Raw genomic sequence first — 26,534 nt, forward strand, 5'->3', positions numbered from 1 at the left:
CCGGCTCCCCCCATGGCGGGCCTCGGTCAGCCTACTGCGGCTACTGGGTGTGAGGGGCGGCAAAACGCTCGCTCCGCAGCAGTAGGCACGACTGCAGTGTTTCCTCTCCGCCATCCTTAGCAACCTGTGCCCCTGTCCCCACTTCCGGTTAAGGGCAACTCCTTGGGCGTGTGTCCCTTTAGCGACCCGGGAGACAGTTCCCAAGGGGGGCGGGGCCGGGCGCGTCTGACGGGTTCTCATTCTCATCCGGGCATTCCCTAGATGCCGCCGCCGCCATCTTTGTTTTGTGCTGAAAGTCTCTTGACGCCCGCAAACGACCGGGCGAGGGGAAGTGGCAAGATGGCGGCTCCCAGGGCGGAGGCGTGGAGGCGCACTCGTTGGGGGGCTGTGGGGCGGGGCGCGCCTGCGCCTGACCTGAGCGGGGCTTGAGCTCTAGCCCAGCGCGCAACGGCGCCGGCCTCCATCCCCGCCGCGAGGCTGCGCGGGGTCCTTTAAGAGGCTTGAGCCCAGAGGCGAAGCGGTGCGAGAGCGGGGGAGTAAGCAGTGACGTCGATGGGCTCCGCCCCCTCGCCCGACCGCCGCCGCCATGTTTAGTTGTTACTTCTTCACTCAAGATGGCGGCTCCCAGGGAGGAGGCATGAGCGCCCTGCCGTTATCGCTCCTTCTGCCGTACAGTTGCCACTTCGGGGCCTAACTCTGGCTATTTGGAGCGGCTCCTGTGGGAAGGAGTCATAAGGAGAGAAGTGAGGATCGGACACTGCCTTGCGTTTGGTTTGCAGTGGAAGAACTGACCCCGGAGTAAGAGAATAGGGGGGAAAGGGAAAGCTAGTCTCAAGATGGCGGCTCCCAGGGCGGCAGGCGCAGCCTGAGCAGCAGAGGCGGACTAAGAGGAGAGGTGCGAGACCTCACGAGCCGTACGGCGCGACACCTCTAGCAGCCCCCGAGAATTCGAGCTGGTTCCACCGGCCTCCGGCGCGTTTGTATTCCTTAGGAGTGTCGAGTCTGTTTCGGGAGCGGCGGTTGCACTAAGCGCTGGGCGGGGAAGCGGGACGGTCTCAAGATGGCGGCTCCCACAATTGTGGTCTGAGCGCCGGCGGGGCTGGGACGACCGCGGCGCTTGTGGCTCCTTTCCACCCGCCCCGGAAGCCGGCCAGTGCTGGGGACTTGGGGGTGTGGGAACCGGGCCGGGGCTCCGCCATTTCCGGCGGGGGAGGGCTACGACTGAGGAAGGGAGGAGAGAGAGGCGCCTCAAGATGGCGGCTCCCAGGGCCTCCCGCCCGAGCTTGTAAGCGGGAGTGCCGGGGCAAGTAGTCAGGGCAAGGGGACTCGGCGGCCTCCAGCTTCTTGAGCCTAGGCGCTGGACAGTTTCGGGAGGCTCTTGAGGAGACGGGGTGAGCAAGAAGAAGGGGAAAGAGCCGAAGGGAAGGAGGGTAGTTAAGATGGCGGCCTCCATGGAGTCGTCCACTGCTGTGTGAGGAACCGCTTCTTCGTGAGAGCTGCCTTAGACGAAAGGGGGTGTGTGTGAAAGGAATTCAGGAGCTCCCTTCCCGCCTGTTGACTTCTTCCCACCGCACTCTTTCCCGGAACTATGGCTTCGGCCGTGTCGCCCGCCAACTCGCCAGCGGTGCTCTTGCAACCCCGCTGGAAGCGAGTGGTGGGTTGGTCGGGTCCGGTACCCCGGCCCCGCCACGGCCACCGCGCTGTGGCCATCAAGGAGCTCATCGTGGTGTTTGGTGGTGGCAACGAGGGAATAGTGGACGAACTGCACGTGTACAACACGGGTGAGTGCAAAGCCCGCTGGGTCCTCACATCTTTCTCTCCATCTTCCCTCTCCCCCTCCCTCTCCCTCCTCCCTTCCCCTCTTCTCACTCCCTCCTCCTCTCTCCCTCCCATCTCCCTCCTCCTTCCTTCTCCCTTCTCTCTGCTCTCCCCTTTTCTTATCCCTCCCTCTCGTCTCTTTAGCCCTCTCCCCCATCTGCTTTTCCCTGATCTTCTCCTGGTTCTTAAACCCTTGACTCTCCTGTGTCTGAGGGTTGCTTTTCCGTAGTTGAGAAAAACCTTCTAGTCCAAGTGGTGAGGGCGAGGGGGTGTTGCCAGTGGTGGTGACTTCAGACATACACCGTTACCCGGCAGGCTGGGGCGGGAGGATGTGTTCCCTTGGCGCAGAGTCCTCCTCCTTCCTTCTGCGCCTGCTCAGCTCTTCCTCATCTCTAGTGCCCATTCTGGAGAAATGACAATTTCTAGATTATAGATTACCTCTCTGTCTCTAGAAAAAGAGAGGGACGCGCTCTTAAGGGACATCCTTTAATGTCCTAATCCGACCTGGGTTGTGCTGGAGCCTTGGGGACCTGTAGGATGGGCAGCAATCTGCCTCCCCCTTAGGCATTTACTTCTGCATTGTATCTTTTCAAATCATCTCTTTTCCTAATCTGGTGCCTTCTGGTTTGCAGGATGAATTCCATTTATCTTTCAGCAGGCTGGGTAGTCCTGTATCTCACCTATTCTGTGAGATCAAGGGGGTGATCCCCACCCGTTCTGCCTCCTCCTTGGTAGTTGGGTGGAAGGAGAAACCTCTCCCTGTCTCCAGGTATCACTGATGTGCTGGTTGGCTTCCTGCGCTTCTCCCTCTTGGGAGCTACATACCGTCGACCCTTGCCTGGTGGCCTTGCTTGGTCTCTAGGGCAGAAAGCCTGCTGCTTTCCATGGCAGCTTTGTTGTATTCTTCTCCTGTGTTAGCCATTAGGCCGTTTTGTACATCTAGCATGAGATCAGCTCCTGAATAACCTGTCGACTGGCCCTGAAGGAAGGGTCTGTGGGAGTTCTGTCCCAGACATGGTAGCTCGCTGTGTGCAGGAGAAAGCCCCTGCGCAGGACCTTGGGCTTTAGAAAGCTCCTTCTCAGTAGGGAGGCCCATTTTCTAGCACCTTCCCCCTTGCCGTCACAGTTCACAAACCCCTTTCACTCTGTGTCCGTCTGGTGACAAGCCCACAGTAGGTGGGCTTCATGTTGCCCTCAGTGGCCTGTCAGTCTGGGGGTGGGAAGTTAGTGGAGCTGCCTGGAAGGAGAAAGTTGGTTTGAGGAGTGGGAGGTTGGAGCTCCCCTCCCTACCCTGCAAGGCAGAGAGTGCCGGCCTCCCTACACGTTGTAGGTTATTGTCCCTACCAAGTTGACTTTGAAAGGCTGGTGAGCTTTTTCATTCCAGGTCTGTCAACACCTGTTGCCTCAGGGGAGCAGGGCCTTTCTCAGTCCCTCCTGGGGGTGGTTGGTGGTGCTCATTGCCAGCCTAGGCAGCTGCAGTGGCAGGAATTAGCCCAGTAAGCTGAGGCTGAAGGGAAGGCTGAAGGGATACAGCTTATCAAGTGGTAGGACTGTTTTTAGAGATGTCATCGCCATGAGCAATACCATCTCAGTTCCTTGGACTGACTTTTTAAGGCCTGGAGCAGGCTCCCTGGCAGGGAAATGCAATTTTAGAAAGTAGGGCAGGGGCCTAATTACAATCAGCTCCAAAGTCCACTGCCTTGGCTTCCTGGGGCCTCTGCATATTCATTAGTTTATTAAAATGAATTGACCACTTTGGCATTAATGAATTACCAGCCTGCAAAGACAGGTTGTGTATAAGAGGGTAGCCAGCCTTCCAAAGGGCTACTTGAGACAACATCCTGGTATCCTGCAAGGTAGCATTTTGAAGACTCATAATCAGTTCCTTGGGTGATCCAGCTCCCTACTCCTTATGTGCTTCTTATCTGTTACTTTGCCTTTGGCAGCTGCACACTGAGCTCCAGCCCCTCTCCAGCAGTGGTGGCCAGCCCAGCAGCTACCTCTGCAGCTTACCTTTGTTTTATTTTCTTTTGTTTTGTTTTAAATGAGGTCAGAGCATATTCTCCGCATACCTCTGCCTCTGTACTTTTCCATTTGTGGGATCAGTCCTTAAAAAGACTTGCCCCTTTGGAGACAGATCTGATCTGGAAGCATTCCCTGTTGCTAAGGATAAGAAAGCTTCAGGGGTGTGTGTGCTCCTCACTCTCTTGGTTAGCTCTGCATCGGGGTGAAGGGTGGGGGTAGTGTGTGCACTTGAAGTGTGTGTATGTGAATGTGAGAGAGGAAGCAAGTGCGTGTCCTTCAGCATCAGTTGCCACAGTGGCTGTGGGACACTTCATTGGTCTTTGGGAGGTCATAGGGTAGCAACTGACCTTGTCCCCAGTGAATTTTATTTCCACCTGGTAAGCCAAAGAATTCAGAGTGCTGTCAGAATTGGGGTCTTTGCCTAAGGCTGTTTTGCCTCAGTGGTTCTTTAATGTCCATGGACTGTTAGAGCTGGAAAGAACCTCGGAAAATGTCTAGTGGACTTCCTTGTTTCTGCAGATGAGGAAATTGGGGTCCAAGAGAAGTGACAGGTCCAGGGTCACCCTGCCAGCTGGTGGCGGAATTGGGCAGGAATGCAGACCTTCACAGAGACTGTTCCCGCTCTCTGTCTCTTTCTTCGGTTAACAGGCTACAGGCCACCACCTTTGAATCGCCTCCCTTTTCCTCTGTCCCTGTGTCTAATTGGTCCCAAGTCAAGCTGGTATCAAATTTGTTCCCCTCCATTCCAGGTTCTCCTAGCTTCTTACTGGGCTCTTACAGTCACTTCCTGATTGGCCCTGCTAGTTTCATTTGTTGGGAAATTCTGTTCACCCTTCAAGGTCTGGCTCAAATGTCACCTCTTCTGAGAAGCCCTTTTCCCTTCTGTCCTCCCCCCAATCACCCTTGTTCTGTGCTCCCAAGGACTGGGCTTGGTTCACAATTCTTTCGGGGTATTTGTCCCATTGTGAGAGAGAGTGCACAGCCTTCCTACCAGATGGGGAGTATGAGTACAAGAGTGATCTCTTCTGTGCCTCCCAGCACCGGGCATAGTGTCTGCCACTCAGGAAATGCTCTGATGTGACAGATCGAACAAAGAGGAAGGCAATTCCTCAAACTTGCTGCCTGGGTTTCTAGGGGGTGATGGGACAGCAGCAACTACAAATGTAGCTGGCAGCATGAAAAGGGGTGGGGGGGGCTGTGAAATGAACAGTAGCTAGGATTTCAGTCTTGCTGAGGAGGGGGAAAGTAGAGTGGTGTTTGTCCCACCCAGGGTCCTGCAGAAGGATGGCCTTCTTTCCCCAAACTCTCCCAGCTGAGAGCCAGCCTGGAGGGTGGTGACAAGCCAGAGCCTATCCAGAATGAGGGGCCCAGGCATTGGATTACATGATGCCCCCCTCCCCCTCATGATTGAGGGCAACTGAGAACAGCTGTGGATTTGAAAGACAGTGGAAAGGGAGAAGAGCTCACTTGCTGTGTGCCTTCAAGGGGCTCAGATGGCATTGGGACTCTATACTAGGAACTGCACTACCTGGCAGACTTCTCTTGATGGGGTGGAGAGGGCCTCTGCCCTACCTGGAGTATTCTAGAATGAGATCAGCACCTCTTGGGTCTCATAGAAGGATCTGGTTGGTGATTGGGAGCCCACAGGTCGCTTCTAGCCTGGCCAGCTGGGTCAGTGATAAGGGTATGATGGGAAAGCCACAGGCTGATCCCATTTGCCATTTAGCTTTGTCCCAAATCCTGACTGATGGCCCCATAGCTATATGCCTTAGCCATGGGGGTACTCAGGTGTGTGAGGGTGGCTGGGGGCTGCCTGTACATGGGACCCTTGGGCAGGCACATATCGATCACGTCAAGTCAGTGACAAGCTTTTTGTCTCTCTGTCTCTGTTTTACTCTGTAACCCCAGGTAAGTTACTTCCCCTGCTGGGGTCTGTTCTTTTATCTACTGAAAGAGGTTTTTTACTGCTTTCCCTGCATTCACCAAGGTCCACGGTAACTTGTGTGGACTCCTTCCGGGGATTGTTTGTGCAGGGTTGATCTGTCTCAGCGTCAGAAAGCTCCTGCTTCTCTTGGGTGGTTTTTGCACTAGGAGTGAGAGAGGCAGAGAGCCTGGCCCTGGGCACGTACGTGTGCACAGCAGCACCAGTGCTGTACCTCAGCTGTAGGGAAATGGCAGAGGAGCTCCTTTGCTAGGTGTGCTGGAGTCCCAGTGACTCAGCTGAACTGTTGCGGAGACCCACAGCCATTTTGGACGCACCTGGAGAGCTGAGTGCTGGTGGGCGAGAGGCGGCATTCTTCCTTCTTCCCTCGGAGGATCTGTGACTGGACAGCTGTGCTTTTGCTGAGGGCAAGCCTTGGCAGAGTCGTGTGTTGAGCCCTGGGGTGACAATGCAGGATGTGGGGCAATGTAGTAATGACAGTGGCTAGCCCCCTTTCCCCAGAAGCACCTGAATAAAGGAAAAAACGGATGTGTTTCCTTTTCTATGCTCTCACAGTGCTTTTGGTCACCAAATTCAATATGTTTTTCATTCTGTATCACAGCATCCCTGTGTGGAAAGTCAGGCCAAGAAGCAGTGAGCAACTGGCACTGGGCCATAGAAGCTTCCCAAGTTCCCTCCACATGGGGACCCCCAACCTCCCTACCCCCATCATATCCCAGGAGGAACTCTTGATTCTCCAGTCGCATGGAGAGACCCTTGCCCCTTCTCTGCCTGCCCCAACCCAGCCTCAGCTCCTTCTGCAGTCTGTTCTATCAGATCTGACCAAAACCAGTGTAGCGGCACAGAGTCAGATGTGCATCTGGCCCCTAGTCTGGGATTTTGGGAGAGAGTGTGGTGTATCCTCACCACAGGGACCCCTCAAAGGAGGAGATTTTCTATGAAGCCCTGGCACAGCAGGTATAAGGGGGGAGTGAGGACACAGGCTCCCTGCTCCCAGCTAAAGGCTGGGCCCTACTGTCTTGGGAAAGCCAGGCGGTACCTGGAGTCTCTTTCACCCTATTTTTTGGTGGTCTCCTCATCCCCACAGGCTTTTGAGAAGCTTCTGTCACAGAAGCTCTGCCCAGGCTGCCACCTCTGGCTTGCATAGGTGCAGCAGTGGTGGTGGTGGTGGGGCGCTGGCTTTACCACAGAGCCTGGGGACCATCGCCTAGGAGACGAGAGAAGGCCTGGGGAAGTCAGCAGAGATGAGGGAGGCCCTGTGAGGTCAGAGCACAGACTGGTTCTTGTCCCCATGGCTCCCCCCAGCCTGCAGCAGTCACTCTTTTGGCCATGCAGAGGTGCAGCCATGGGCTCTGGCTGTCATGCCTCTGTGGTACATGGAGAGAAACGTGAGCCACAGAGGGTATTTTGGGTATAGAAGTTTATTTCTGATGACCCCCCCAAGCAGTAGGGGAAGGAAGTCAGTGGCCAGATGCCCAGATGCTGGTGAATTATCTTGGTCAGTGACTTCCTGCTTGTTTAGATGACCTTGACAAGAAGCAGGGTGGTCACAGGCTGTGGTGGTCTGAATTCGAGAGGTTTGGAAAATGGCATGGATAGAGTGGCCAGAGCTGGTGCTGATGTGCAGAGGTCCAGGCTCATGGAGCCCCTGTAGAGACAAGGTGCTGACTTGGCCCTCTCTCTGGCCAAGTTTGAAGGCCAGTGGATTTGGGGAATAGGAGGAATGGGGGCTGTGGTTCTGGGAGCTCCAGGGTATGCTGACTTCTGTTTCCTTTTCATCCCCAGCAACCAACCAGTGGTTCATCCCAGCTGTGAGAGGGGATATCCCTCCTGGGTGTGCAGCATATGGCTTCGTGTGTGATGGGACTCGCCTGCTGGTGTTTGGTGGGATGGTGGAATATGGAAAATACAGCAATGACCTCTACGAGCTCCAGGTAACAGAGTGGAGGGCCCTCAGGAGCCACCTCTTCAACAGCCCTGGGTTCTCACACTGCTGCCTTGCCTTGCACGACCCTCTCCTAGCGTTCCTCGTGGTAATGTCCTGGGGGCTTGGGTTGAGCAAGGAGGTGGAGGGGCCACCCTGAACTTGGCTAGCCTCAGAGGAGAAGGCAGGGCCCAGACAGCTCCAGCAAGGCTCACCCCTCACCCCAGCTCGTCTCCTCCCCACAACACAAGCTGCCCCAGACCCCCAGCAGCAGCCTCGCCATCCCATGGCTCAGTCTCCAAGTCTTAACTTTGCAGGCAAGCCGCTGGGAGTGGAAGAGACTTAAAGCAAAGACACCAAAAAATGGGCCCCCTCCATGTCCTCGGCTCGGGCACAGCTTTTCCCTCGTGGGCAACAAATGCTACCTGTTTGGGGGTCTGGCCAATGATAGCGAGGACCCCAAGAACAACATTCCGAGGTGAGGCTTCGTCCTTTCTCTGTAGAATCTCAGCAGGGCGGTTGTGCTCAAGCATGTGTTGGGCCTGTGGGATCCTAAGGTCTGTGTTGACTAAACCCACCGCGGCCAAATCGCCTTCCCACACTGGGTTGTAAAATGAGAGGTTGGCACTAGATACCCTCCAAGGAGCTTTCCAAAATCTCTAACCTTGAGCAGGCCTTGTGGGAGGACAGTTGGACCAGGAGGTAGAAGCTCACTTTGCCTTGGGCTGGTCCCTGCTCCTCACACCTGGTTTAGAGCTGGTGGCTTTCCTTCTCAGCCTCGTGCTGCCTACAGGTTTCCTGATGGGTATTTTCCAAGGCCCATATCCAAGGGCCTTTCTGTTTGGAGGTAGTCCCAAGCATCCATGGAGGTCTATGGAGGCCTTCATATAATGCCCAGCTTTGTGTGTGCATGGCAGCCCAGAGGGGCTGCTACTGGGTGTGAATTTGAGACTACCACACAACCTCATACACCCCAGCCCTCTACTCCAGTTGGACTCGCCCTAGGGATCATCTGGCAGCCTTTTCTCAGGAGCAAGGGTAGAAGATGAACTTGAGAGATCACATGGCCTTAGCCCCTTTATATGCCAGGGAATTGACTATTCGCTGTTAGCCACTGAAGCCTCTGGCTCGTAGAGTTGAGGCTGGCCATAACTAGTCTTTCTTCGTCAGGTACCTGAATGACTTATACATCCTGGAATTGCGGCCAGGCTCTGGAGTGGTAGCCTGGGACATCCCTATTACTTATGGGGTCCTGCCCCCACCCCGGGAGAGTCACACTGCTGTGGTCTACACTGAAAAAGATAACAAGAAATCCAAGCTGGTGATCTACGGAGGGATGAGTGGCTGCAGGCTGGGGGACCTCTGGACCCTGGACATTGGTAAGTGCAACAGTGGACAGATGTCTGCTGGTCAGCTGATCTCACGAGTGGCCTCGTCGGGTGGTGAGGTGGGGCTTGTGGGGCAGTGGAGCATCCCACTTAGCTCTTGTCTCTTGTCATGCTCGGGTGGGGATAGGACCCTAGATTGTACCTAGGTTTGGGGCTGTTATCCTTTCCCTGCAGGGGTGGCATTGCTTTTAAGAAAGAGCGAGTCTCAGTTGCCTGAGTTGGTCTGCTAGGTTATAGGAGAATAAGGGGAGAGATTGAGGCCTTTCTAGAGTGGAATTGTCTTGATTTGGGTAGCATTAGTCCCTCTCAACTTATCAGCGGCCAGGCCGTGCGAGGACTAGTGCATCTGGTCTGACTGTTGCAATATAATTGGATGTCATTAAGCCATTAGGCCTTTTGGGGCTATGTGGGCAGGTAACCAGGCGGTTGTATCAGGAGTGGTTGGGGAAGATTGCTAACCACAGGTCTCTGGAGGGCTCTTCAACAGGAAAGGGTAGATGTTGGTTGTGCCGTATAGATCAAAGTCGACACTCAAGAGAAGCGATGTAGTGTGGGAGAAATTTCCAACAGTGTTTCCTGAAACATCTGTAGACTGAGGTGGTGCAGGGATGAATGCATTCGTGGAGAGCAGGGAGTGAAGCTGGCACAGCTCACGGGTGAGCTCATTCCGACAAGGGTGCTGGCTCAGAGCAGGTGCTGAGTACATATTTGAAGAAATACTATCACTAGGATGGTCAAAACCACTTGGAAAACACTGGCATCTGGCAGCTACAACATCATTCAGAGGGTCTGCCAGGAGTTGTGGGGAGGCCCGGGATGGAATTATCACACTGGGTCAGAACCTGCCTTCTTGAGCCTTCCCCAAGTCTGAGGAACGTCCTAGGTCTGATCCAGCCTGGGTAACCCTTTCTCCTCTCCATCTCTCTGCACAGAGACTCTGACGTGGAACAAGCCCAGTCTCAGTGGGGTGGCTCCTCTTCCTCGCAGTCTCCATTCGGCAACCACCATAGGAAATAAGTGAGTGGCTATTCCCTCATCTTTGTCCTCTCTAGCCTGGCCCTGGCCCAGCCCCCACGGGGTTCTCTGTCAGTTTGTTATGACAGTCCTTAAGGCCTATGGACTCCTCTGCTGGGCTGGCTTTCAGCAGCCCCGTTTTTCTATTTTGACCCTGGGGGACCAGGAGAAGACAGTCAGGGTGGAGGGGGGCCACATGCAAGGCCAGCCCAAGATCCTTCCTGGGCCTGTGAGGTTCCACCCCATCAAGGGTGGAGACTGTTATAGATCTCTACACAAGCAACTGGGTGTCTTTGTGAGTGCGAAGGTCCTAAAGGGAATCTAGGAACGGTGGGAGACGAAGGTGAGCTTTAGATGAGCCAAATGGTGGTTTTTTTCGCAAGAGAGGTGACACAGTTCTTGTGAGGGCTGAGCCACCAGGTAGGAGAGGACAGCCTCAGAAGGCGTCAGTGCATCTGGGGGACTCTCCTAGGGGAGAGCTAGACGGCTAAGCTCTAGAACTGGGTAGGAGGGATGCCTCTAGGTCAGCACCTCCTCTACAGTCCTCTCCCACTCTTCCCTCCCTTCTCAGAATGTACGTGTTTGGTGGCTGGGTGCCTCTCGTCATGGATGATGTCAAAGTGGCCACACATGAGAAGGAGTGGAAGTGTACCAACACGCTGGCTTGTCTCAACCTGGGTATGGCCTCCTGGGGCTTGGAGTGGCCTGCGGGAGGCTGCAGGAGGCTGACCCTTCTCAGCCCTGAGAGCTGCGTGGGGTTTGCAGGGAGCAAAACTGGCCCGTGGCACCCTCTAGAATCTGCCAGAAGTATCCAGTGGGCAGAGCGCTCTGAAGTGATCCTCCCCTTTACGTTTTTGAATAGGTTCTTCATACACGTGCTCTGACAGCCAAACATCCAAAAGCATACGGTGCAGAGCCTCCCTCCCAGTTCTCACAGGCAACCACATGGGTGGTTTCTGTCCACCCTGCAGGGGCTCTTCTACATAGATGAGCATTAGCCATAGGTCCCTTTAAAAGCAAACAGCGACGGCAGCCTGCTGCACGTGGTGCTGTGCCTGACCTTTTTCAATGTGTCTTGGAGATCACTGCACTCCCTGCACAGCTAGCAGCTTCATTCTTTTGAATTGCTATTGTGGTGCACAGACAGATGCTGCTCTGTGAGTACCCTTGCACCATTTCCACCCATGTGCAAGCATATTGGAAGGGTACAAACCTAGAAGTAGAACTGCTGTCAGATGTTGCAGAACCGCCCTGCACAGAGACTGTATCAACATAGACACCCCTGCCGGTGCCTGAGTTCCTAGAACTGGCCCTTGCCACGCAGTCAGACTGCTATTTGCCAAGCCTGATAGGTGGCTGAAGCTCCCCACCGGCCAGACCCCTTACCTGGCTCACCTTGAGCCCAGCTGCAGCGGGCATGGAAATCAAACTGCCAGGCGCTGTATGGTTTAAACTTACATTTCTCTTATTTTGAGTGACAGTGTGTGTTTTTTCTTAAGATTCTTCTATTGGTTTTTCCAAAATTACGTTCCCCTCTGCCCAACTCTGTGTGGGTGGTTATGCTATTTGACATGCAAAAAAAAGACATTTATGCATTTCAAATAGTTTTCCTAGTTTGTCATTTGTGGCTTATAGTTTTATTTTTTTACACTGTTTTTTTGCCATACAGCGTTGGGTTTTTGGGTTTTTTGTTGTTGCTGTTTTTGTTTTAGTACTCTGCCAGCTTTCTGGTTTTAATTCCCCACCCTGACAGCAATAGAACTGGGGGCAGTTGGGGGTGGTGGGTTTTCTCTGCCTTCCCTGCTGACTTCTCCAGTGCACCCTTATCTAGATACCATGGCGTGGGAGACCATCCTCATGGACACGCTGGAGGACAACATTCCCCGGGCTCGAGCTGGTCACTGCGCAGTCGCCATCAACACCCGCCTATACATTTGGAGTGGGCGTGACGGCTACCGCAAGGCCTGGAACAACCAGGTCTGCTGCAAGGACCTCTGGTACCTGGAGACAGGTAAGGTGTAGTCTGCTGAGCCCTGACAGCCTGGAGCCTCGGCTTCCCCTTCTCACCAGCTGTGTTCTTCAACAGAAAAGCCACCGCCCCCAGCCCGGGTACAGCTGGTTCGAGCCAACACCAACTCCCTGGAGGTGAGCTGGGGGGCAGTGGCAACAGCCGACAGTTACCTTCTGCAGCTCCAGAAATATGACATTCCTGCCACGGCTGCTACTGCCACCTCCCCCACACCCAATCCAGTCCCGTCTGTGCCTGCCAACCCTCCCAAGAGCCCTGCCCCGGCAGCAGCCGCACCTGCTGTGCAGCCGCTGACCCAAGTAGGCATCACGCTCCTGCCCCAGGCTGCTGCCGCGCCCCCAACTACCACCACCATCCAGGTCTTGCCGACGGTGCCCGGCAGCTCCATTTCCGTGCCCACAGCAGCCAGGACTCAAGGTAAACCAGGGGGCCAGGGCACTGGCAGGTAGGGGCTGGCCTCTGGGGAAATTCGGTGCCTAGTGGGGACTGCTGCTGAACAGACAGCAGGCCTGGAGGGCTCATTACCGAGTACCCCAGGGAGGGCGAAAGCTGAGCCCTGTCTGTGGAGGTGATCACTCAGGGCACAGAGAAGAACCAGACTCACAGCACAAGCAGCTCTACAAAAGTAGTTTAAGTCTGTATGCTGAACTTGGCAAAGGGGCTGGGGACCATTTTGTGTAATGTGGCTTGCTGATGGCCAACCCCTTCTCTCATCAGGTGTCCCTGCTGTTCTCAAAGTGACCGGTCCTCAGGCTACAACAGGAACCCCATTGGTCACCATGAGACCTGCCAGCCAGGCTGGGAAAGCCCCTGTCACTGTGACCTCCCTGCCCGCTGGTGTGCGAATGGTTGTGCCAACACAGAGTACCCAGGGGACGGTGAGGAGCAGTCACCGGGCTGGGGTGGGGGTGGGGGTGGGACTTTCTGGTGGTCCAGTGGAATAAGTGGAAAGCGGACTGGCAGGCTTCCAGTCCCACCCGGCTCTGGTACTGTGCGTCCTGTGCCTTCCCATCTGTAAAGTGCTCATGGTGAGATCTCTGGCAGGGTCACGGCAAGAATCAAGTAATGCTTCCAAGGGCCCTAACCTTCTCTCTGATCCTATGGGCATTTTTTTTTTTTTTTTTTTTGAGACAGAGTCTTGCTTTGTTGCCCAGGCTAGAGTGAGTGCCGTGGTGTCAGCCTAGCTCACAGCAACCTCAAACGCCTGGGCTCAAGCAATCCTTCTGCCTCAGCCTCCCGAGTAGCTGGGACTACAGGCATGCGCCACCATGCCCGCCTAATTTTTTCTATATATATTAGTTGGCCAATTAATTTCTTTCTATTTATAGTAGAGACAGGGTTTCGCTCTTGCTCAGGCTGGTTTCAAACTCCTGACCTCGAGCGAGCCATCCTCCCGCCTTGGCCTCCCAGAGTGCTAGGATTATAGGTGTGAGCCACCGCGCCTGACCCTAAGGGCATTTTAAATGTAGACTTTCTTGTTCTGAAGTCTGAGGGGAGAATGCAGCCAGCTGGGTTTGACCCAGGCCCATGAGAAATGAACTGTGTTTGGCTCTCTAGGATTTAAAAAAGATCTAGCTCTCTTGGCCAGCTCCTGCCACTGGGGTTGCTGTGCCCAGCTGGGAGAAGCCCTCCATGTGTGGGGCCAGGAGAGCAGGGTCTGAAGTAGGAAAAGCTGAGAGATGGTGGCAATATGGAGGCTTCCCGGAGCAGGTCCTTAGTGCTGGGAGGTGGGTAGTATTCCCCGGGGCTCACGTGCCCTGTACCTGCTACAGGTGATTGGCAGCAGCCCGCAGATGAGCGGGATGGCTGCGCTGGCAGCTGCGGCTGCTGCCACCCAGAAGATCCCTCCTTCCTCGGCGCCCACAGTGCTGAGTGTCCCAGCGGGTACCACCATTGTCAAGACTGTGGCTGTGACACCTGGCACTACTACCCTCCCGGCCACTGTGAAGGTGGCCTCCTCGCCAGTCATGGTGAGCATCTTCTGGGGCAGTTTTGGAGCAAGCAGCCTCGGAGCTAGGGGCTCTGGTCACTGTGATGGGACAATAGTGGTCACTCTTTTGGGCTTTGGACCAACCCATTTGTCCATAATTGGTGCTTACTGTGGGCTGTAGAATAAGCTGTCGCCATTGGGTGCATGGCACCCTTAGGCTAGACCTCAGGTGGTTCATTCTGTTCCCTTTCCTTGTTAAAAGACAGGCTGTTCTGTAGCTCAGGATGGGGAGAAGGGGAAACGACGAGGCTAGAGCTGTGGGCCCACTGTGGGCATTCCAGGTGGTGGCTATCTCACTCTGCCTTGCCTGTCATTCGTGTCTGCCCCCTCCAGGTGAGCAACCCAGCCACCCGAATGCTGAAGACTGCAGCTGCCCAGGTGGGAACATCTGTTTCTTCTGCCACCAACACATCTACCCGCCCTATCATCACGGTGCACAAGTCGGGGACTGTGACAGTAGCCCAGCAAGCCCAGGTGGTGACCACAGTGGTGGGCGGGGTCACCAAGACCATCACCTTAGTGAAGAGCCCCATCTCCGTCCCAGGAGGCAGTGCTCTGGTGAGTGACGGGTGCCACCCTGCTGGCAGGGCCATAACGACTGCCAGTGGTAATTTACTGCCTTGGGCCAGCTCCAGGAGAGTCCCAGCCTAGGACATGCCTTTATTTGGTTTCCAGATCATTCCTTATTCCATCCTTTCTTTTTCAGATTTCCAATCTGGGCAAAGTGATGTCAGTGGTCCAGACCAAACCAGTTCAGACTTCAGCAGTCACAGGCCAGGCGTCCACAGGCCCTGTGACTCAGATCATCCAGGTGAACTCTTGGTCCCTGCTGGAAGTGGTTCCTAGACTGCTGCATAAGCAAGAGTGGGTGCTGGGCCAAGGAGTACACTTGTGTCCCTGCCTACAGAAGGTCCTATGAGCACATTTGCTCCTCAGTCCCATCACCTACGATGTCCAGACCAAAAATTCCTTCCCAGCAATGATGCCAGTTCACCCACCTGCTTTCCCCTTTCAGACCAAAGGACCTCTGCCAGCGGGGACAATCCTAAAGCTGGTGACCTCAGCGGATGGCAAGCCTACCACCATCATCACTACCACGCAAGCCAGCGGGGCAGGGGCCAAGCCCACCATCCTGGGCATCAGCAGTGTGTCCCCTAGCACCACCAAGCCTGGCACAACCACCATCATCAAGACCATTCCTATGTCGGCCATCATCACCCAGGCGGGCGCGGCGGGTAGGGGGGCCTCCCTTGCACATGGGTACTGGCGAGTGACTATTGGGTACAGAGCCAGCAGGGGCAGTGGAGGCTGGGCACAGCTCTCTGGTTTTTGGTTTTTCCCTCTCTTCACCTTCTCCTTGCCCTTTTTGTTTGGTTTTAAGATTTGTAGGGAGATGGCAGGGCTATGGCTATGATCGGTAAAGCTTCATTTTAATCTAGGGGCAGAGAGCAGGGGTAAGTGCTTGCAAAGGGGGCCTGAGGGACACAGGAGACATGGGAAGCCATCACAGAACCTATCTTCCCTGGGCCCCCACTCTCCCCCCTCTAGGTGTGACTAGTAGTCCTGGCATCAAGTCCCCCATCACTATCATCACCACCAAGGTTATGACTTCAGGAACGGGAGCACCTGCCAAAATCATCACTGCTGTCCCTAAAATTGCCACTGGCCACGGGCAGCAAGGAGTTACCCAGGTGAGGCACAATGGGCCCTCTCCTCTCCCCAGCGTTGATTACAGTCCACCCTGTCAGGCCACATGTGTCCTGACCGGCCTGGGAGTGACATTGGCGGCACTTTCCTCTGGTGTTCCAGGTGGTGCTGAAGGGGGCCCCTGGACAGCCAGGCACCATCCTCCGCACTGTGCCCATGGGGGGCGTCCGCCTGGTCACCCCTGTCACTGTCTCTGCCGTCAAGCCAGCCGTCACCACACTGGTTGTGAAGGGCACCACAGGTGTGTAGCCCGTAGGCTAGGGCCTCAGCAGCGACTGGGTTCCAACCCCTATGGTCTTCTTGTGACCACTTCCATGTAGTGTAGCTGGGGGAGGACGGCAGGTGCTGCTCTCCAGAGCTTTCTGTTCCCAGCGGCTCCAGAGTGCCCAGTACTCCATCTGAGGAGAAAAAGCCGCCTGAAAGGAGGTAGCAGCAGCAGGTCTTGTTCCACTTCTGCCTCCTTTCCTTTAGGTGTCACAACCCTAGGCACAGTCACAGGCACTGTCTCCACCAGCCTTGCTGGAGCTGGGGGCCACGGTACCAGCGCCTCCCTGGCCACACCCATCACTACTTTGGGCACCATTGCCACCCTCTCAAGCCAGGTGATCAACCCCACTGCCATCACCGTGTCAGCCGCACAGACCACACTGACAGCGGCCGGCGGGCTCACCACTCCCACCATTACCATGCAGGTAGGGTGGGGCCCAAGGGCACGGCAGTGACCCCCTCGTGAAAGCACATGATGATTGCACTCCCTGTGTCTGGGTTTTCCTTCCAGGTGTCATTCTGCTGTTGTTTGTAGACATTTCCCCTGCTGTTGCATAGTCCTTGGCTCATAGTCCCTTGTGGTGAGATACCATGTCTTGGCCATGTTTGGTGTTTGAACACCAGGTCCTTTCTCTTGTAATATTATAGAGCTGTGGTCCCCAACTCCCAGCCCTGGACGAGTACTGGTCTGTGGCCTGTTAGGGACCAGGCCGCAGAGCTCTGCTGTCCCCCCACCCCATGCCTCATCTGTAGAATAATTGTCTTCCATGAAACTTAGGAACGAGGGTGGAGGTGCACAGCAGAGGTGAGCGGTGGGCTAGGGTTAGTATTCCCAGCGGCTCCCATGGCTGGCATCACTGCCTGAGCTCCACCCCCACCCTACCCCTGTCCTTGGAAAAATTATCTTCCATGAAACTGGTCCCTGGTGCCAAAAAGGTTGAGGATTTAACAATTTATCTCTGTATGCGCACGGCGTTTTTCTTCTCTTCATACGTTTTCTTAAGCTAAATTCCTGGAAGTGGTTAAGTATCTGGTGCTAGCCTTTGTGTGTCATGGGGGAGTCCGTTCCCCGACAGAGGGCTTGACTCCAGCCCGGGCTCCGTCCTCCCTTTGCCTACTCCCTACTGCCCCTTCCCTGTCCCAGTTGCCTTTGAGGCAAAATGGCACCTCTTTCCTGGTGCCACTGAGCAAGTCATTGTCTTGAAATTAGATACCAAGTGGGCATTGTGTTTGCCAGGGCTGTGTTTAAGAGCAGAGTCAAGGCCGGGTGTGGTGGCTCACGCCTATAATCCTAGCACTCTGGGAGGCCGAGGTGGGCGGATTGCTCGAGGTCAGGAGTTCGAAACCACCCTGAGCAAGAGTGAGACCCCATCTCTACTATAAATAGAAAGGAATTAATTGGCCAACTAATATATATAGAAAATATTAGCCGGGCATGGTGGCACATGCCTGTAGTCCCAGCTACTTGGGAGGCTGAGGCAGCAGGATTGCTTGAGCCCAGGAGTTTGAGGTTGCTGTGAGCTAGGCTGATGCCACGGCACTTACTCTAGCCTGAGCAACAAAGCGGGACTCTGTCTCAAAAAAAAAAAAAAAAAGCAGAGTCAGTAGTCCAACTGGTGCAGGTGACAGTGCAGGGAACGACAGACAAAATTGCAGCACCAACTCTTCTGGTCTCATGTCTCCCCCCCAGCCTGTCTCCCAGCCTACCCAGGTGACTCTGATCACAGCACCCAGCGGGGTTGAAGCCCAGCCCGTGCACGACCTCCCTGTGTCTATCCTGGCCTCTCCTACTACAGAACAGCCCACAGCCACAGTCACCATTGCCGACTCGGGCCAGGGTGATGTGCAGCCTGGCACCGTTACACTGGTGTGCTCCAACCCACCCTGTGAGACCCACGAGACGGGCACCACCAACACAGCCACCACCACTGTTGTGGCTAACCTTGGGGGCCACCCGCCGCCCACGCAAGTGCAGTTCGTCTGTGACAGGCAGGAGGGAACTGCCTCTCTTGTGACCTCAACCATGGGGCAGCAGAATGGTAGCGTGGTCCGAGTCTGCTCAAACCCGCCCTGTGAGACCCACGAGACAGGCACCACCAACACCGCCACCACCGCCACCTCCAACATGGCTGGGCAGCACAGCTGCTCAAACCCACCTTGCGAGACCCATGAGACGGGCACCACCAGCACTGCCACCACGGCCATGTCAAATGTCGGCACCAGCCAGCAGCGAGATACCCACCGGGTCTGTTTGGCCAGCAACCCCACTGTGGTCCGGATCAATGTGGCCACCGGGGCAGTGGAGGGAGCCCAGGGTCCTAAGTCCCAGTGCCAAACCTGTCAGACCAGTGCAACTAGCACCACGATGACTGTGATGGCCACCGGGGCCCCATGCTCTGCCAGCCCACTCCTTGGGGGCCACAGCCCAGCTTTCGTGCAGTTGGCCTCTCTGAGTAGCAAGGTTGGGCCTAGTGGCTCTGGCAGCAAGGACATGCCTGTGGGGCACCAGCTGGAAATGCATCACACCCACACAGCCAACACCCCCACCACACCCTGCCCCAGCCTGGGTGCTGGGGAGCCCAACACAGCTCGGGGGGCCCCTATGCTTGCGTATGAGAGCCCCCAGAGCAGCCCACCCAGCACCACCGTGACTGTGACAGCCCTGGAGGCGCTGCTGTGCCCCTCAGCCACCATGACCCATGTCTGCTCCAATCCACCGTGCGAGACCCATGAGACGGGCACCACCAACACTGCCACTACCTCCAATGCTGGCAGTGCCCAGCGGGTGTGCTCCAACCCACCCTGTGAGACCCATGAGACAGGCACCACCCACACGGCCACCACTGCCACCTCCAGTGGGGGCATAGGCCAGCCTGAAGGTGGGCAGCAGGCCCCTGCTGGCCACCCTTGTGAGACACACCAGACCACTTCCACTGGCACTACCATGTCTGTCAGCGTGGGTGCCCTGCTCCCCGACACCACCCCATCCCACAGGACCTTGGAGTCTGGCTTGGATGCAGCGGCACCGCCCAGCATCACCCCGCAGGCTAGCACCACAGTGCTGGCTCCTTTCCCAACACAGAGGGTATGCTCCAACCCCCCCTGTGAGACCCATGAGACAGGCACCACGCACACAGCCACCACCGTCACCTCCAACATGAGCTCAAACCAAGGTGAGTGAAGGCAGCTGGCCTGGCATTCATGGGCTCTTAGGGCTGGAGGGCTGTGAAATGATGGCAGAAAAATCTGTCTGACATCCCTTGGCTCCTAGTTTACCAGTAGAGTGGGCTGGGCTTTTCCTGGCCATGTCAGACACACAGTCCTGTTCTCTCTGGCCCTCCCCTTGAGGACAGCATAAGCTTGCAGTGTGGTAAAGCCAAATGGAGGCCTCGGGGCTCTTGCTGACCAGCCTTCTGTCTGTCACCCCTACAGATCCCCCACCAGCCACCAGTGATCAGGGAGAGGTGGAGAGCACCCAGGGTGACAGTGTGAACATCACCAGCTCCAGTGCAATCACAACAACCGTGTCCTCAACACTGACGCGGGCTGTAACCACTGTGACACAGTCCACACCAGTTCCTGGCCCATCTGTGCCGGTAAGAGCCCAGAAGGCCCCTTTCCCTCCTTCCTGCCTGCCTTGCCTTTGGCCTGTGCTGTTCCAGAGTCACACACCAGATGTCGCTCTTGCACCAGGCATGGTGCCGTTCCTGGTCCCTTTTCCAGACCATAAAAGGGCAGCCTCAGTGCCTGATGACGCAGTGATAAGACATTTATCTAGCCCTGGAGGCCTCTCTGAAGATAGGTTAAACTCTACCAGGGATCTCAAGGGCCCCACCCCTCATGCTGCCCTGTGAATTATCGTTCCCCTCCCCATTTAACACAGGGTCTAGCTAGCCCATTAGTGAAGTCTGTTTTGCTTCTCTGTGCCACTGCCTGGTCTGTCCCCCCTCCCCTCCCCTCCCCTCCCCTCCCCTCCCCTCCCCTCCCCTCCCCTCCCCTCCCCTCCCCTCCCCTCTGACAGGGGCTTCTCTCCCTTTTTAGAAAATCTCATCAATGACTGAGACTACCCCAGGGGCTCTGACTACCGAAGTCCCCATCCCGGCCACGATAACAGTGACTATAGCCAACACAGAAACTTCTGACATGCCCTTCTCTGCTGTTGACATCCTGCAGCCCCCAGAGGAACTCCAGGTCACACCAGGGCCTCGCCCACAGCTGCCGCCACGGCAACTCCTGCAGTCTGCCTCCACACCCCTGATGGGGGAGTCCACTGAGGTCCTGTCAGCCTCCCAGACCCCTGAGCTCCCGGACGCCGTGGATCTGAGCAGCACAGGGGACCCATCTTCAGGCCAGGAGCCTGCCAGCTCAGCGGTAGTGGCCACTGTGGTGGTCCAGCCACCTCCACCCACACAGTCTGAAGTAGACCAGTTATCACTTCCCCAAGAGCTGATGGCTGAGACCCAGGCAGGCACCACCACCCTTATGGTAACAGGGCTCACCCCTGAGGAGCTGGCAGTGACTGCTGCTGCCGAAGCAGCTGCCCAGGCCGCAGCCACAGAGGAAGCTCAGGCCCTGGCCATCCAGGCAGTGCTCCAGGCCGCACAACAGGCTGTCATGGGTAGGTGCCAGCTGGGATCCATGAGGGTGACACAGGCCCCTCTGGAGAAGTGGCAGCCCTAGACAGAGGGTTAAGGTGACAGGCAACAGAGCCAGCCTGAGGAGGGCCACTCTCTGCAAGGGTGGCATGAGTCAGACATGAATAGGGAAGATGGGCACAGTGGGCCCCAGGTGGGGTGGGGTGGGATTAGCACCCTGGTAGGAGCCAGGGCCCTTCGGCCAAGATTTAACCTGCAGTGGGGTGTGGCAGGGATAAAAGTGGTCAGGGAAACAAGGTCTGCAGGGATAGCTCTGAGGGCCTCCATCAGGGACATTCATCTCTGTCTGCTGGGACAGGCACACAGGCCTTCCTTTTGAGTAGTGTTTTTCTCAACCCTGGAGCAGGCACTGGGGAGCCCATGGACACTTCCGAGGCAGCAGCGGCTGTGACACAGGCGGAGCTGGGGCACCTGTCAGCCGAGGGTCAGGAGGGCCAAGCTACCACCATCCCCATTGTGCTGACACAGCAAGAGCTGGCCGCCCTGGTGCAGCAGCAGCAGCAGCTGCAGGAGGCACAGGCCCAGCAGCAGCACCACCACCTCCCTACTGAGGCCTTGGCCCCTGCTGACAGCCTCAATGACCCGACCATCGAGAGCAACTGCCTCAACGAGCTGGCTGGTGCTGTCCCCAGCACTGTGGCCCTGCTACCCTCAACAGCCACAGAGAGTAAGCAGGGCCCTGCCCCCAAGGAACTCTGTTGACTAGGGAGAAGTGTCTTGGATGAGGGTGAATCGGTGCTAGAGCAGATGGGAGGTTGGCAGGGGAGAACGGGGGCAAGGGGGTGTTGGTCAGGCCCCTGAGGGAGTTGGGTGTCCGAAGCCTTTCCCGCTAAAACTGCCTTTTTTCCCAGGCCTGGCTCCATCCAACACGTTTGTGGCCCCCCAGCCGGTTGTGGTAGCCAGCCCAGCGAAGCTGCAAGCTGCGGCGACCCTGACCGAAGTGGCCAATGGCATTGAGTCCCTAGGCGTGGTGAGTCAGGCGTGATGGGGCCATGGGATTGGGGGTGGCAATACTGCCTCAGGGCCCTGGGAGCCTCATCCCATCTCCTCTCTGTCTTCCAGAAGCCGGACCTGCCACCTCCACCCAGCAAAGCACCCGTGAAGAAGGAGAACCAATGGTTTGATGTGGGGGTCGTTAAGGGCACCAATGTAATGGTGACACACTATTTCCTGCCACCAGATGATGCTGTCCCGTCAGATGTAAGTGTCCCCAGGAGCTGATACCTGCCCTCGGATGGGTGGATCTTGGCTCTGCTGCCCTGAGTGGGCACTGGCAAAAAAAACTCCATCTTTGGGCCAAGTTTACCAGTAGTAAACTTGAGTAGTGTTTACTACTCAGGTGGGCCTACTCAGGTGGGAAACCTGAGGCCAGCTAGGCAGAGCCCCCGACCCCTGAAGCAGTAGAACAAAAGTGAGAGCTTTTGGTCCTTCCCAACAGCATGCAGCCGCAGTCAGCCTTGTCATGAAGGGGCAGCCATTGCTGACCTCTTTTCCTCTGCCTCACGGTCACCACAGACCTGTGATGTTCCTGGGGGAAACTACTGTGCTGGCCTTAGAACTGACTTCTTGATAACAGGCTTCATGCCACTTTGTTTTCTCTGTTTTCCTGTTCTTTCTGTCCTCTTTCCCCAGGATGACTCAGGCACTGTCCCCGACTATACCCAGCTGAAGAAGCAGGAACTGCAGCCAGGCACAGCCTACAAGTTCCGTGTTGCTGGGATCAACGCCTGTGGCCGGGGGCCCTTCAGTGAGATCTCAGCCTTTAAGACATGTCTGCCTGGTTTCCCAGGGGCTCCTTGTGCCATTAAAATCAGCAAAGTGAGTTTTGCTGTGGGCTGACCTTCTGTTCCCAGTGGGTCTTTGCTCTCTTGGAGCAGAGCAGACCTCAGCTGAGGGGAGGCCTGCAGGAGCAGGGCTAGGTGGGGCTGACTTGGAAAGGTCACCAGGATGTGGCCAAAGTCAGCAGGGCCTACTTTTGGTGAACAGAGGCTGCTGCCTGTTGGTATGTCAGGAACCCTGGCTCTGTTACCAGTTGCCAGGGTAACAAGGGCTTTGGCCTCAGTTTCTTCCTCTGTAAACTGCCAGCTGAGTGTCCACTGTGTGTCACACTTGTGCTGTTCAACATGTTCTTTTATCTAACCCTGGCAACATCTCAAGGAGATGTGGGTCCTGTTTTTAGCTCTATTTTTCAGATGGGGAGTTAAGGTACCAAGAGGCTAAGTGACAAGTCACATATTAGGTGACAGGAGTAGGTATAGGAAGGCTGTGTTTTGAGTCCCAGTTCATTTTATTTCTCCTACTCAGGGGCAGATCTATTTGAAGCTCTTTGAATTTTGATGTAGAATATGTCCATTGTGTCTGGGGAAAATGGCTTGACTGAAGCATGAGCAGGCAGTTCTAGAAGCTTTTAGCCCCCTCTGTTGTTCCGGGTACATGCAGGAAAGACTATGGCCACAAGGAAGAAAGAAAGTAAGGCTTGATCTTCTGCCCCCTTGGTTCTAGAGTCCAGATGGTGCTCACCTCACCTGGGAGCCACCCTCTGTGACCTCCGGCAAGATCATCGAGTACTCAGTGTACCTGGCCATCCAGAGTTCACCGGCTGGTGGTGAGCCCAAGAGTTCCACCCCGGCTCAGCTGGCCTTCATGCGGGTGTACTGTGGGCCCAGCCCCTCCTGCCTCGTACAGTCCTCCAGTCTCTCCAATGCCCACATCGACTACACCACCAAGCCTGCCATCATCTTCCGCATTGCTGCCCGCAACGAGAAGGGCTATGGCCCAGCCACGCAAGTGAGGTGGTTGCAAGGTGAGTGTCATTCGTGGGGCTCCTCGGGCAGCTTCTAGGAAAGGCATGGGAGCCTGGCATGGCAGGAGGCTGGGACTGACTGCAGGAGTCATCTCCATCTGAGCTGTGTTCCTAGAGGCTATCTCTCCTGCCTTGTCCTGAACATCCCACCCTCCCCACTGGGGCAGCTGTTGAGTGGGGCAGGGGGACCCAAATCCAAGTTGGACTTAGGAGTCTGGGGGTGTGACAGCATAGGGCGCTATGGGGTGTCTTGGGAGCCTGGCCTGGGGGTGCAGGGAATGCTTGCCCGAGGTGTCTGAGGCAAAAGATGGAGGGAGGACCCCTGAGGTGGAACCTAGTGGTAGAGGGGCAGGGTGGCGGTTCCAGGGAGGCAGTGAGAGGTGGAGACTGAGCTGAGAGGGTTTCTGAACCTGCGCCCAGGATTCAGGGGCAATCAGTGGGGAGTGGCACCCTGTTCTCGCCCCAGGCAGCAGTGTGCAAGTGGCTGCAGGACCTCGGGAGCAATCCCTGCTGCCGCCCCTACCCCCCCACTCCCACCCCCACCTCCCGCAGAGGCCCACCACGCCTGTGGCTTGCAGGCCACAGGCCACTGCTCCTGCTGTTGCAGGGTGGTGGCGGGTGGGGAGTGTGTATTCCCTGCTCTTGTTCTATCGCTCAGCTTTGTTCCTTGTCCCTTTCAGAAACCAGTAAAGATGGCTCCGGCACCAAGCCAGCCAGCAAGCGGCCCCTGTCCTCTCCAGAAATGTAAGCAGGAGACCCTTTCAGGAACCTTCTAAGGCTGGGGGTGGAAATAGTAGGGCTCAGGCCCCTCATCAAATGACCGGTAGAGTGTAACCCGCCGTTGGTCCTGCAGTGCCATTAGGAACCCACACTGACTTTCTCCCTCCCTTTTTTGTCATCCAAGGAAATCTGCTCCAAAGAAATCTAAGGCAGATGGTCAGTGAGAGGACGCTGGCCAGCACCTGGATTCTTCTCCAGACCCCTGCCTCACCCTGCTTCCGGAACCACCCACTAGGGCCTGCCTCTCCCACCCCTCCTAGCATTTGCACTTCGCTGTCAGGAGCCACTGGCCGCCATTCACTCTCTTCCTCCTTTCTCTCTCTCCCTGTTTCAAAATGACCTAAAGAAAGCACATTTTACCTTGCTGTTGGGAGGAAGCAGAGGCAGGCTGGAAGAAGCAGTGAGCCAGCGAGAGAATAGGGCTCCTCCTGTCTTCTCCCTGGCAGAGCAAGACTGGAGAGTTCGGAGACCTTTGAGGGAGAGAAATTGGAACTTACAGAAGACAAGAAAGTACCCACACTTCCAAACCTGCACGTTTTAGGGTTCATTGCCCTTGGCCTCTGAGGGCAACTGAGGGCTAGGTGGGGGTTGACGATGGGAGGCGCCCCGGCCCCTCCTTGGAGAGGCTTTCCCCGGCGCCCTGTCCTGGGCATATGACTGGTTCTATTTTACTTTGTTGCCCTTGTGTTTCAGCCACCTAACATCCCTTCCTCAGGCTTATCCAGCCCACCCTGCCCAGTAGCCCCACAGGAAGCTCACACATTTTCTCAGAGGCCTTCGTGCTCCTACTTCTTCCCTTCCCCCTTTCCTGCTTAAAAAAAGAAAAGAAAGAAAAAGGAGGAGCCTCATGGGGCCTGAACAGCCTTCTGTGAAAATGTCTCTACGGGGCTGGGAGTAGCCCCCACCAAGCCTGGCTTCTGCCCTGCCTGGCCTGAAGCTGGGGCCACATCACCAACTGCTGCATTTGTTGTATTTTTTTAAGTTGAAATTGATGAAGTTAACATTTTTATTGTAATTTTAGCCTTAGCGTGTGGGGTTTTGTCCCTTTTTTGTTAGCTGTGTACAGAATGTGTATCTTTTCTTTCTTTTTTTTTCTTTTTTGTTTTACTTTTTTCTCCGTGGCTAAAGTCCTTGGCAGGGATCTTTGTGGAGGAAAAGCTGGGGGCAGGAGAAGAAACTCCCATGTGGGGCCTGGTATTCGTTGCCCAGCCTGATTTCCTGTTGCTGCCCCTGCCCCCTGCCCTTTGCCTGTCCCCAGGCCTCTGGGACAAAAGAAGAGTGAGCTGGCAAACCTCACTCTGCATGGGTGATTGCTCTGCATCTATAGGGGGAGCTTGGGGGTGGGCTAGAGCCTCTTTGTGTCCTGGATTCACAGTTCTCCCCAGTTCCTGGACAGAATTGAGGCTGATAAGCCCAAGGCCATTAGCAGCAGCTTGGAGATTCTCCCCTCCCCAGTTGTAGCAGAAAGGGGTGTAGAGTGGAGGGAGAATAGGACTCCTGGAGGCAGGCCAGGAAGGGCATGTGTGGTGTTATTTGTAGGGGAAGCTGGGACACCAGCCATCAGCTTTATGAACCTGCAGCATTGTCCCAGACTGGGCCAGACTCAGGGTGTGGTTCTGCTTGGAGTTTTCTGCCCCACACCCAAGTTTTAGGCAAGGTACAGGGCTTGTAGGCAGTTCGTGGAAGGATTTGAAACGAGCAGCCAATCTTTTCAGGCCCACATTTCTGCCTGGAGATGCAGTGGTAGGGGGGGTGGCCCCCACCTCTGGCCCATACCCTCCAGGGCCTCTGGTTTGTTGTATTATAGTATATTTCATGGAAAATGTCATGTTTAGTCACCTTGGAGCCCACCCACCTGGTCCTGTTGTTTTACCCCAGTTCCTTCTCCCAAGCACCCTTTGATTTCTCTTGTTTCTGAGAACAGTGCGCCTGTTCACTATTGTAGAGTAACCCCTGTGACTCAATATTACCATAGTGCGATGTCGTTTTGTGCTATTTTGAACAATTAAAAGACTTTTTTTGAAATAACCACCTGGTGTCATACTGTGTCCCAGACTCCTGGGCCTCTTGCCACCAGGGTCTGTGGGTGAGTGGGATCCTGCTTCCCAATTGATTGTGTGCCCCAAGCTCCGAAGCCTCCAGGGCAGCTCCCCCCACCCCCGCCCTCCAGCGGCCTGTGGCCTTTGTACGGG

At 55.8% G+C, this 26,534-nt stretch overlaps 2 protein-coding genes across 5 annotated transcripts in view; both read left to right on the forward strand.

The window, feature by feature from the left end:
- The window catches only part of RENBP (renin binding protein), a 147,047-nt gene that overhangs the window by 110,980 nt on the left and 9,533 nt on the right, over nt 1-26,534 (forward strand). The gene's annotated exons all lie outside the window — the stretch shown is intronic.
- On the forward strand, nt 338-26,370 carry HCFC1 (host cell factor C1). 4 transcript variants are annotated; one of them, XM_012757216.3, is made up of 26 exons: nt 338-1,781; nt 7,571-7,719; nt 8,027-8,187; nt 8,880-9,088; nt 10,030-10,114; nt 10,683-10,789; nt 11,943-12,122; nt 12,198-12,557; nt 12,858-13,018; nt 13,913-14,110; nt 14,464-14,688; nt 14,837-14,941; nt 15,146-15,365; nt 15,679-15,821; nt 15,940-16,078; nt 16,309-16,529; nt 17,795-19,277; nt 19,537-19,700; nt 20,146-20,722; nt 21,103-21,426; nt 21,611-21,729; nt 21,822-21,959; nt 22,392-22,577; nt 23,262-23,562; nt 24,243-24,306; nt 24,467-26,370. In XM_012757216.3, exons 1-26 carry the CDS (start codon nt 1,589-1,591, stop codon nt 24,504-24,506), a joined length of 6,252 nt encoding a protein of 2,083 aa, XP_012612670.1. In that variant the 5' UTR covers nt 338-1,588; the 3' UTR covers nt 24,507-26,370. The 4 variants fall into 4 exon arrangements, with proteins under 4 accessions (XP_012612670.1, XP_012612671.1, XP_012612672.1 ...); XM_012757217.3 differs by having other exon boundaries at nt 21,106-21,426; XM_012757218.3 differs by having other exon boundaries at nt 20,278-20,722.

This window comes from Microcebus murinus, unplaced genomic scaffold (assembly GCF_040939455.1).
Source record: "Microcebus murinus isolate Inina unplaced genomic scaffold, M.murinus_Inina_mat1.0 scaf003_hap2_Mmur4.0, whole genome shotgun sequence".
Classification (NCBI taxonomy): Eukaryota; Metazoa; Chordata; class Mammalia; order Primates; family Cheirogaleidae; genus Microcebus; species Microcebus murinus.